General features: G+C 47.8%; 1 protein-coding gene across 1 annotated transcript in view; it reads right to left on the bottom strand.

Annotated features, from left to right (window-relative positions):
- Positions 1 to 2,212: 2,212 nt before the first annotated feature.
- Positions 2,213 to 12,351, bottom strand: part of LOC146797309 (NUAK family SNF1-like kinase 1) — a 115,126-nt gene continuing 104,987 nt past the window's right edge. Inside the window, exons 6-7 of the mRNA XM_085624297.1 lie at positions 12,165 to 12,297; positions 2,213 to 3,691 (exon numbers count right to left, since the gene is read on the bottom strand). Coding sequence (XP_085480423.1) covers positions 2,607 to 3,691; positions 12,165 to 12,297 — 1,218 coding nt within the window. The 3' untranslated portion in view covers positions 2,213 to 2,606. The remainder of the gene's footprint in view (positions 3,692 to 12,164; positions 12,298 to 12,351) is intronic.

The following is a 12,351-nucleotide window of genomic DNA, read 5'->3' as shown; positions in this document are numbered from 1 at the left end:
TATATCGGAGGAATTTCAATGGTTTTGTACGAAGTGAAATGTCCAGCTAACTATAACACCACTAAAACCTATGGTTTTTTCAGTGAATATATATATATATATATGTGATGCCCTGAGAACTAGTTGGACATTTAGTCCTATTTCTATGTCTATGCCTGTTCCAGTTTTCCTTCTGAAAATCTGGTCACCCTACCGTATTCTGAACGGGTGGTGAAATGCTGGGTGGGGGATTGATGGTGTATTGTGACTTAATGGTGACCGCGTGATGCCTGGGTGGTGATTGTGAATGATGAATGAATTGTCGATGTATGGTAGATGTATCCTGGATGGTGAATTCATGGTGCATGGTAGGGGTGTCCAAAGGTGCGAATGTGTTTGTTTTTTTATCTTCAAGATGTATGAAAAACTTGGCAACTTTGCTGGTTTGTTAAAGCTTTTTTTTTTCAAATCAGTGTCAAAATTGTGACCTTTGTAGCAAATTAGCTGCACACAAGCGACACCAGCTACCAGGGCTTCAGAGAAAGCCGAGGCCCGTGCACAATAGGGGGTGTAACCAGCATACCTACTCCATCCGGTGACGTCATGCAAGGCAATGAAAGCATTCTTTCAGAGGAGTGATGGATGGAGGCGGTGAACTGTGGTAGGACATTTACTTTCCTTCCCCTCAGCTTCAAACATCACTTCTGGCGCAGCGCCCTCTGCTGGCTACACCACATTATGCACTAGGCATGCCTGGGGATGTGCCAAACTTTGAGGCAGATTTATGTTGGACTTGCGCCACTTTTACGCCGCCGTTGCGTCACTTTTGTGGCGCAGCGGCGGCGTAAACCCTGCGCCACGTTGCGCCCTATTTACATCGTGACGCATCTATGGAGATGCGTCATGGTGTAAAGCCCTATGCCACATGAAACCTGCGTCAGGTTTCATGTGGGCGTTTCTACGCAGGGGGGCGTTCCGTCACAGGAACGCCCCTGAAAAGTGACTCAGTGAAATTTACAAGATTTCACTGAGTCACTTTTCCAACGTTGATGCGTCAAAACCCTGCGCCTGCTTGAAGCAGGCGTAAGGCTTGACGCACCACGTTACAGATAGGGCAAGTTGGAAGAGTGCTGGAGTTGCGTGTCGCACGCAACACTACTTCAGCACTGCGCCAACTTTACGCCCCAGATGCGACACGCATCTGTTTATTCCTGCGCCATGATGCGCCGCATTGTAAATGCGGCGCATCATGGGTGGCGCAAGGGTAAACTTGCGTGCCGCATCTTTCCTGGCGCATACCTTCTGATTTGCAGAGATACGCCAGGCAACATAAATCTGCCCCTATGGGGCTTATTTACAAGCCCCTTGCGCCAGCGGTGTGCCACTTTAAACATGGGGGAAAAGTGACGCACCGCTGGCGCAAGGGGCTTTTAAATAAGCCTCTAATACTTTCTTGTGCTACCTGCAACGCTTTGTGTCTGATTCACGTAGATTTAAGTGTAAACATTAAGAGCACCGTTCACTTCTTTTACAAAGGTCCATTCACTGACTTTGCCCTCGGGCCTCAAACTCTAGGCGCCGTAACTGCTAAAACTCTTTGGGGCAGATTTACATGCCCCTTGCGCCACTTTTGTGTCACTTTTAACATGGGAAAAGTGACGCAAAAGTGGCGCAAGGGGCTTGTAAATCTGCCCCTTTGTTTTAGTTTGGCTTCTGCCTCTTTGAATCGGCATTAGTTTCACGTTTTCTTCGTGGGAATCGATCTGCGCTTTATCTACAGTAAATGCGCTTTCATGACCGCCCTCCCGGTGCATTGCCGGCCCTAACCCGTGCTCAGGGTCAAAGGGGCATGCTGGGATGTCCCTAGCAATGAGAGAATGCGTTATTGTTTCTTTAGATCAAGCACACAACATGATCTCCGGATCTCACAACCAAAAAACACAAACTGAGAACGAAAACCTGGCTGATCGCTACTGTTTCGTTGAGCACTTTACCGCTTGTATTGTGAGAAAATAATTGTGGAATTATTGGAAACTCTATAAGCACAAACGGAATTGCTATTTCTGCTCTTAAGGCCAGATTATTTCAACATTTCATGATGCTTAAGGTAAGTGGAGGGGTGAAGCGTAGAGTGTGGGATTCACGGCGGATCCATAGTCTGCTAACCAGCTTTCCTTGGCTCAGAAACAATACCCCACCCGCTATCGAGATTGTCCTACAAAATAACTCGTAATGACTGGAAAACATTTTATTTGTTTTCTTAAATAATTAGCATTTTCAAGTACCGCACTTCACATTCGTTCCTGCCTGTAAACCTTGTTTTCCAGCAATGCACATCCATGCATACAGTGGTATATGGCAGTTTTCTAGCTCAGCAGCCTGGCCTAACTACTTGTACCGATGCACAGTATTTTATACAATATGTGAAACTATGTAACTTTGAGCAAAAACCCACTTCCATGCTAGAAGACGCAGATCCGTGTTGTGGAATGTTTGTGGTGCAAAGAAAAGTCAGTTTTGTCTCAATGACTGTTGCATATAACAAAGTCTTGTATTTCAGTTCAGTTCGAAGGCTGCCCCGATAGGTCTTCTGAGGCCACGTGTTCACATTCCTACTTTTTGTCCTCTCACTCATTCATACAGTCACAGATCTTTCTGGCCTGGGTGTACACCGCAGTAGCAACGCTGTGTTCCTCCTGGAAGTAGCCATGGTCCTGGAGCTCAGGATTCGACCTGGCAGGCTCTCTTTTGGCATCTTCACAGGGCAAGCCTGCTCTCGCCTCATCCTCAGAAGCCGAGCTGTAGGCGGCAGCCTGGGCGTGGCTGTGAGAAAAGAGCTGGTGGTTGAATTCACCAGTCATATCCAGAAGGTCGAATGAATCGCTGGACAGGAAGCTGTCATCGCTGATGACGCTGGAGGGTCGACCGCTAAAGAGGATGAGGTCCTTCAACGAGTCAGAGAGCTTGAGCGTGGAGCAGTCAACGGGGAGCTCCAGGCTGGTGGAGAACTTTCCGTTCCGCTTCAAGATGCCTCTTTTGTTCGCCTGCCCCTTCTTGGACCACTCTCTGCGCTCCATGCTGTGGTCAACAGTCGGTGGACACACGGAGGATAGACCTCTCTCTGGAGACGACGAGTACCCCGATTCCCTTTCGTAGTGTTTTTTAAGGATCCCTTTTCTTGGCATGGTCATTGTAGGTTGCCTGCTAGAAATGGTAGCCTTGCCTAGGGAGTCTGTTGGGTGGATGGCGGGCGCCTGCCCCCCCTGCCCATCTGCGTCACATGCCAAAGGCACATTTTCTGAGAAGCTTAAGGAGGAAAAAAAGGCACTGTCGAAACTAGTCCTCTTCTTGAGGATTCCCTTGGGCTTCTTGTTGGTTGCCTTGGAGACGGCGTCCTGCTGGGGGTGTTTGATGTCGTTCTCCTTCTTGGATTTCCTGAGCCCGGCCTCGCACTCCTTTGTCTCCTCGGCTTGTAGGGTGCTCTCCTGGTGGGACCTCGCCTCCTCGCCGAAGCCTCTCTCGTCAAAGCTCAGCAGGTTCTGGCAGTCAATGTACCGAGCCAGAAGCGGGGAGTGGCACTCCTGCGCCAAGTCGCAGTCGCACACCACAGCGTTGAAGCCCCAGTTCACCCACCAGTGGTTGGCGACGTCTTCGATGGTTGCCCGGTACCGTGGATCCACGGTCAGTAGCCAGTCAATCAGCCCGCAAGCCCCTGTGAACACAAAAACAGAAGAAGGTCTTTGGTTAGGAATCTGTATTTCCATTTCTGAAGTTCGATTTACATGCAAGTAAAGTCTTAGTGACCAGGCCTTTGCTGACGAAAGAGTTTTGCACTTGACTAGACATGCGGTGCAAATTGTGGCAAAGAAGGTCCCTTGGAGAACGACTCTCCCCATTAGTAGAGGTGGGTGAAGTTTATATTTTGCAGGCAGTTTGTGAAAGCATGCAAACCTTTTTGTGAAAATTCTCCTTCTTGAAGTGAGTTTTTGCTGAGACTTTTTTCCTGCAAAACCTCCATTTGTTGATTTTATTCGTACAAACATTTTGAAGAAAAAACATGAATTATGTGGATGAAAAACTTTTCAGCTTTTACTACCCATATCAGTGAGGGTTTATTTCTCTTGCAAAATGGAAAAGTAATTAAAATCTGCCCCCTCCGCTTCCCCCGTCAGGCGTTGCAGCACAATTAGTGCCCAGTGTACTTTTCTTGTTTGTTGTCATTCCTGTGTGAAGTGTTATTTATAATGTAGCACACGTTGCTAAAAAGAACTACATGACAATAGGTGAGCAGGCACTCTGCAATTCAAATGTACAACTCCAAGAGTTCTCCTGGTGGGGGCCTTTCCATTCGAAAAATGACTGAAATAAAAATCATCAGAAAAAGCTCGGGAATCAGATTATGGACAAACAATACCCAGTTTAGCCTGAAGGTTTCCATTTTTAATATTTACTCATTTAAATATTTCATAAACATGGACCGCCCCAATGTGCCTCAAAGTGCAATATCTTGCTCTCATGCTAAATGATCCATTTTTTGGAAAGAAATGAGCGGGTGCAGTAAATTCCGCCCCTGCAGGCTAATATGCTCCCCCCGGCCCTCATTTATGGGAATTTGGCGCAGGGCATGTCACCTTGCTGAGACTCCCTTCACCAAATTGAAAGGGCAGGAATGCACTGTATTTATGCAACTTCTGTCTTTCCCCAACCATTTGGGTAGCCTAGCGCCAACGCAGGCCCCCTTGCACCATGATGCAAGGGTGCCACCACTTCAGGCAGGATTGCTTTTGGCCAGCAAGGGGCACCTTCCTCCACAGAAACAATCCATTGAGGCAGTTTTCCTCTTTCTATGTGTTCTGCAAAATGCAGCACAAATAGAAAGAGGAAAAACTGAGGAGAAATAAAGATATTTCTCCTCGTTACCCCTCACCTCGGGAGGCATAAGGATTTGGCCCTTCCCCAGGTTTACATGATCTTGTGAATCTGGGGCAGCGTCTGTTGCATGGGAACACCCACCACATGCCCATGGCATGCCTCCCGAGCGCAGGGTAAGGCAACGCAGCGATTTGCGCTGCTTTGCCTTGCTCAAGATGTATGAGGCCACTCAAAGCCACGCTGGGTGGCTTCGCGTGGCTTATTAAATCTGACTTAGACCCTTGCATCACTCATCCACCACTTTACGTGGTACAAAAGTGGCGCAAGGCTCTCATGAATATGCCACCCCTGTTCTGAGTTCTTGCACCTCTAACCATGGAATAACAGTTAATAATACACCTCTTTCCCGTCGCCCAGTTGAGAAACAGAGAATATTGTGGCTTTTCACCGCACACATTTTGCCTGGTATTACCTGGGGAAATTTGTGTCGGGGGAGGGGGGTGGGGAACGGCAGCTGGGGATAATTTTGAACAGAATGAAATCCTGATTTGGACTCAGACTCCTGTGAAATTATACAAACAAGTGATGGATGGAATGCTTGAATGAATCTTGCCCACTGATAATTACTCGTGCCGCATCCCAATCCATTGTTATTTTGCACACCAGGCTACCTGAGTTTGGACCCAGCTAAATACAAATCAGTCTTGACCCAGCTCCAGTTGGAACAGTCTAGGCCGAACTACCCAGCCAGGTCCTCACAGAACCGGGACACAAGGACTGATTTCACTCTAGCTATGGGCTCATCAGCCAGGTACAGCTTGGTTCCAGTGACAGTGTGCACAGGACCAATGTCTAGACGTAGACGTCCCACTCAGGCGGACAGACTCCTGGTGGGCCTTTTTTTGGATTTACTTTCCCAGTGGAACAGAGGATTATGTGCGAATCTGGGACCATGTTAACAAAGTTGCTAGGAAGCTAAGTGGCAAAGCTGCACCTATTTTTTTGCAATCCTTTGGACATTGTGGTTTTAAAGAAATTGTACCAAACACCTCGCTGGGTCTTTTTGTAGCACGTGCGGCGCGGGTGCAAAAACAGCACCCAGCGAATGTTTCATGGACTTTTCTTAATTTGAAATGGAGATTGGTTTCATGCAAATAGAGGAACATTTTTGCTTGTGTGCATGCGTCATATTGCAGATGCACAAACGTGGGCAAAAAGGCTTTAGAGGGAAATGGTTTCTGTGTGCCATCCAGGAAATGGTGCATTGTTTCTGTTATCCCCCAGGGTGTTCTTCGGAAGGGAGCACAGTGTGCCACAGGGGTCTTCAGGGGGGCAGTACAGGCACAACTCCAGTGTGACTCTTTGGCCTCCACGGTCTAGACCCATCATTGACAGTGAAACAGTAGAAGCTATGGTGGCGGGTTGGGTGCAAAGGCACCATGCATGCTGCCCTCTGGGACTGGACATACCCTTTCAAGGAGCACATGGTCAGTTCTATGTAAACCAGGATTGTGAGTGAACCAGGACTCTGCATTTCCTATCTGCTCTATGGGCTTGGCATGCGCCTGGTCACTGAGTTACTGAAGATTCGACAACAAACCAAACTGAAACCCTCCTTGCCTTCCATCCTCCTCCTCTTCCGTTGTCTTTCCTTGCACCCGAAACACCTACCCGAAATTCATCAATTTCTAGACCTGTTCCGAGTGCCCTATCACAAACCTCCCCAAACCACACACTGTTTTTTGTCTGTCTCTAACCCTCTAACCTGAGACTGGCATCACTGTTGTCTGTCTTGAAAGGCAGGTCTGTTTGTCTGCTAAGGTACCTGGACTGGTCCATTTCATTTGTAAGTGATTGGCAAACCCCAGGTGGATGCTGGGTGATGGTGTGCTTTATTGGCATGCTAGAGACCAGTGACCTCTTCCAGACTGGGCACGGACCTTGGTACATGGATGTGTCATGGTGCAGGCTACCCTTGGCTTGATCACCTGCAGGGAGGCAGGAGGTGACTACACTGAGGTACGACCTCTGCTAGACCTTGGTACATGGATGTATCATGGTACATGTTACGTTTGGACTGGTCACCTGCAGGGAAGCAGGAGGTGACTACACTGAGGTACGACCTCTGCTACACCTTGGTACATGGATGTATCATGGTGCATGTTACGTTTGGACTGGTCACCTGCAGGGAAGCAGGTGGTGTCTACTCTGGGGTATAAACACTTGTAGACCTTGGTACATGGATTTATCATGGTGCAGGCTACGCTTGGACTGGTCCCTGCAGGGAAGCAGGAGATGACTACACTGAGGTACAACCTCTGCTAGACCTTGGTACATGGATTTATCATGGCCCATGCTTCACTTGGACTGGTCACCCCGAGGGAAGCAGGAGGTGACTACATTGAGGTGCGACCTCTGCTAGACCTTGGTACATGGATTTATCATGGTGCATGCTACGCTTGGACTGGTCACCTGCAGGGAAGCAGGAGGTGACTAAACTGAGGTGTGACCTCAGCTAGACGTGGACACATACCTTGGTACATGGGTTTATCATGGCCCATGCTAAGCTTGGACTGGTCACCAGCAGGGAAGCAACAGGTGATTGCACTCAGGTATGATGGAATCCTAAACCTTTGTGGGGCTAGGTTGCTGTGTGTCATGCATTAACCATGGGTGCCCTAATAACATGCTTCACACAAGCTCTCTCTGGCAGCCTTTATTACTATTTGAGGAGGTGGAGTCACCTTCCTTGTGGGGCAAGTGCAATGTGACAGAAGATGAATGACCTTCCACTCAATCACAGGTTGCATAGGATGGACTTCCTGGATACCCTTGAGATCAGACACGGGGTGCATCACATGATGTGGGGTATCGGGATGTTAGGGTCCCCCCAAATTCCCCAGATGTCCTCTTACAATTATGAGGCTGTGGAAATGTCTGACAGCATAAAGTCACAGGGTGTCCCACATACCTTCCCTGGTTTGACTTGTGCAGGTTTCATGCCATGCGCTCCCGGGAAGTGCTGGTTGATAATAAACACTCAAAACTCAACTGGTTCCCCCTTACCATTTTGAGCCAATGAAACCCTGCCCACTATGAGGCTTGTACACAGGTAGTCTGGCCTTATATGGTAAGATGTGATGAGGGCTTTTCGTGCTGTGTCTCCTTGCTTTATGTTGCACATACTCTATTTTTCCCACCTGGGAGCTTGACTGAGCACCCATTTGTTATTCTTTCTCACACCATTTCCATGGGTTGACCATTCCCTTTTGCTTGATAGACTGGCTTCTGTGCAGGGCTCAAGAGAAGTGAACTGAACTGGTTTCCACTGTTCCACAAAATAGGGGTAACACAAAGAAAACAGGAGCATTCTGCACTTCTTTCATCCATTAAGGGCTGGGGCTGCAAGTTCAAAACTACTCTGATGACGACTCCCGGATCGGGTAGAATAAGATGGACCCACAGCTGCTGGAAAAGGGACAAGCAAGCTTGGATAGAATCAAAGCTTGGTTGCAGTTTAGGGTACTTCAGTTGAATAGCAATAAAACTAAATATGTTTTACTGGGTCCCGCAAATTAGCTGATGACTCCAAAAATCCTTCTTTCCACCAAGCCTTCCCTGACAATGTACTTCAAGACCTTCTTAGATCTCAGTCTGTGCCTCAGAACTCTCTTGCTCTGATTTTCTCCTCCCTTGCTCCCTCTTGGCTTCTAGAGTCCTCTTTGAACTGTAAGGACCGTTCTCCTTCTTCTATTCCTTCTGGTTCTGCACCGGTCTGGTGCCTTGACTCCACATCGATGCCGACCCCGGTTAAGTCTCCGCCTTCCTTTGGTTCAGGTGCCTTGAACTTCTCCTTGCCCACCTTTCCTTCTCAAGTCCCCCCAAGACCTCCTTCTCCTCAGCACTCTGAACTGGCTCTGCGGCATCTCCTACTTTATAAACCACCTTTCAATAAATAAATAAATTCCTCCTGCAGGGTTAAGAGTCTTGGGGTAATCTTAGATGGAGCTTGCTCTGCAGCCACAGGTTAGTAAGGTGACCAGGACCACACCTTTCTTCTGTCATCCACAGAAAGATGATTGTATCTGTAGTTACACTTCTTAATCACAGCGCTCACATTGCAATGCATTGAGAAATTTGGAGGCAAATGGTCATACTCCCCCCTTATGTTTTCCAAAGGTGGGCACCAATGCTTTGTGAGTAATATTGTGGTTTCAAAGCATAGACTGGTGAGAGTGCAAGCTGTCCAAATTTGACAGCGTACATTCTGCTTGTGCAGGGTGAGAACATCATGAGGAGGGGAGAGAAGTCCCAAGGATCGCTGCAATCTCTTGTCCATGTTTGAATCGCGGTGTACCACTTGTTGTAGAATTGTGACCCTGCTCCTTTAAGGAACATCCTGATTCTGAATTCCTGGATGGAGGTCTGGTGTCCTTTGCAGTTCTCAATCCCAGCATTTGTAACTTTTCCCTTGGTGTCACAAGCCAATTCATGACTCATTGATAGTCATGACCAGGAGTTTGCGACTCTCAGTGGAAAGTCCCTTTGCAGCCGGGGGATTGAGCATCCCTGACACCGCAAATGGAAAGACTGATCGCAGTCGCAGGGCAAAGTGTATTTTCAGCTGCAATCAGCCTCTTCTGGGACTACGGACCCTGATTCCTCCAGTACTAAGAGGCACAGTGTTGGGGCAGCAGATAATGCATGTGTGGAAGATGCCAATTCTTTGTATCTAGAAGTTATGAGCATTTACTTACAGAGATTGCAGGGTGCACACTGTACACGAATGAGGATGGCCATTGGCCTAAGAAAATAAGACCATATCTCCAGAGGACACAAGGAAATTGCCCGGGTATAAGTTGAAGACTTGATACACCAATGAATTAAGGGATCAGCTCCCTCTTATTTAGAAAAGTATTTTCCCTAAACCAGAAGGTTGTTGAGATCTTTGGGTAAGGCTTTCCTATGCCCAGCATGTTCTTCCTCTTGGTGATGGTCGTTGCGTCATTTCAGTCAGGGGGCTTTTTGGTGGGACACCCATCTGGTAGATCTTTGGTTGGAAACTTTCTTTGATAATTTCAGAACTGCTTTTAAGGATAATTGTTTTTCTTAATGTCTCTGGATCAGACCTGATGGTAGCAAGGAATGAGCTGAACAGCGCCAACATGTGTGCTTCGTGTAGTGCTCTTTATAAATGCTTCAACTCAAGTCATGTTCAGTGAGGTCTTCTTCCCTTTCAGGTCAGTCCGTCAAGCAGGTGCTCTTCTTGATTTGAAAGTTTAAGGCAGTGGTCTCAAAACCTGGGGTTTTCTATGAAAAATATTCATTTGCATTAGCTGCCAAAGAGCCAACCCTGGCTCTGCCCCATCCCTCTGAGCTCCTTGTTTCACCACTGCACATCCTCCGTGGACTCACAGGTCACCCAGGCCGCTCGGGGAATCCTAGGAGGCCACTAATCACATTCACTGCTTCGACAGGAGCGCCTCTCCTCCTGAGCTCGGGTACAACTCTGCTTGTGGTCCAGACACAGATGCACTGTGGGACTTCAGACAGTTCTTCTAACCTCTGGGCCAGAAGGTGCCATTTTGTCTGCATGTCCAGCTGGGCTCTATTGCAATCCTTACATCTTGGGCGGTAAGGGCAACAAAGTGCCCCAGAGACCTCCAGGAAATGTTCCTCCTTGGTTTCCCTTCACAAGGCTGGCTGGATTTGGCAGACTGCAGACATCCATTCCCCAGGATTCCCCCAGATTTGAGACGCAGGGACCTCTGCTAAGTGGAATAACACGTCCCATTGGTCATGTCAGTAGCCAAGCCCACCAAGGGCGAATCCAGTTTTCTTGTCTAAAATGATCTCCAGTTTTCATGTAAACTAGGAAATCCTTCTGCCTATACTTTTCTTGATCCCTTCTCTCCTGAAGAAGAGCTTATTGATATAAGTGGATAAGACATTTATTCAGAACAAATATCAAATGAAGTGTTGCAGCTTTTTTGTGGACTCTGCAACATCTCAACTAGGATTGACGCTGTCTGCTATCGCACTCAGCAGAGATTTGCATCAACCAAAGCACAAAGGGGCATATCAGCAACAACTGGCGATAATTATCGCTCAGCGCTCTTAGCGTGAGGATAATTATCGCCGGGTAACGTGGATTTTTATCGCTGAGATAGCGTGCTATTAGCAACGCTTATCTCCTCAGTGATAAAAATCCTCACGCTAACTGCCTAACGTGAGATTATCGCTGGAAACCCAGCGATAATCTCACGTAGTGTGGCGTTAGCTTGTTGATAGGGCCCCACAAACTTAGCCATGATATCCATCTTCCATAGGATATCATGGCTAAGTCAATCCTGAAGCACGCGTAAGGAAAGTAGCGATAACAGGGGTTATCGCTACTTTTACTGCCGCTATGCTTTATAGCGTGGGGCTTGATGATAGGAGAAATGTCGCTTAGCGACATTTCTCCTGTCATGTTAGGTCAGGAACGCCCACTTTGCATCTCTTTAGAGATGCAAAGCTGGGCGTTAGGAATCGCCACGCTAAAGCAAGGTTTCACGCGTTAGCGTGGCCTTGCTAATTAGGCGATAAAATTATCGCCGCTTTTTGGCCAAAAACGGCTGCAAAAGCGGCGATAATTTTTTATCGCCTGCTTGTAAATATGCCCCATAGTGCTCACATTTCCAGTTGGAGTAGTTCCAACACAAGGGAGTCCACCCCAGGGATGCTGGTCTGTTAGAGCAAAGTGAAAAGTGTTGCTAGGATGGGCGCACGCAGCGAAGTGCCAGGGGCCCGCTTAGACTTTCTCCTTTAGGATCTGAATGGGTCAGAATTTGTCTCTGCCATTCTGGCAGCATTGTTATTTACAGAGTTATTCATGGGTGATGCATGGAAGTGGTTGACTCAGTCATTGTGGGTAGGAGCCTCTTTACCACTTGAGAACTCGCACATGAATGCAAGGACTTAGACAATATTCCAGGGAAAGGGTAATGATTTGTTTACTTTGCATTATTTCCATTACTCCTAACCTTCCTCGTTATAGACTTTTCAAAACTCTGGCGGACTTCATTTTCTAATCTGTTTACTTAACACCAAGCAGGATTCTGGATCCTGGAGCCTTTCTCACGTGGACAGAAGCAGGACTGACATTTGCGGGATTTTAGAAAGACCTGCCTGGGTGTGTGGACGCACTTGACGAAAGAAGCACTGTGAGGGGGAGAAGGGAGATCCCACAGGGAGCCAACCAGAGCTCTGCCAGTCCCTTCCTATGTTGTGTGCATTGCCAGGGCTGCTTGCAAGAGGCACCAAGCTCATACCTGACAGGTGTGGAGGCTTCCTGTATTCACCGGTGCTGACCTGCTCGGCCAGTGTTCGGTGGCTGCTGTTGTCATAAGGCATGCTACCATACACCAGCGCGTACAAAAGAACTCCCAGAGCCCAGCAGTCCACCTGAAAAGCAGAAAAGAAGACAGAGATCATGACAACATCATGCAATGAGGAGTG

The sequence above is a fragment of the Triturus cristatus genome, chromosome 9 (assembly GCF_964204655.1).
Source record: "Triturus cristatus chromosome 9, aTriCri1.1, whole genome shotgun sequence".
In the NCBI taxonomy this organism is placed as follows: domain Eukaryota; kingdom Metazoa; phylum Chordata; class Amphibia; order Caudata; family Salamandridae; genus Triturus; species Triturus cristatus.
The sequence above is the reverse complement of the archived record's forward strand: the minus strand, read 5'-3'. Positions and strand labels throughout refer to the sequence as shown.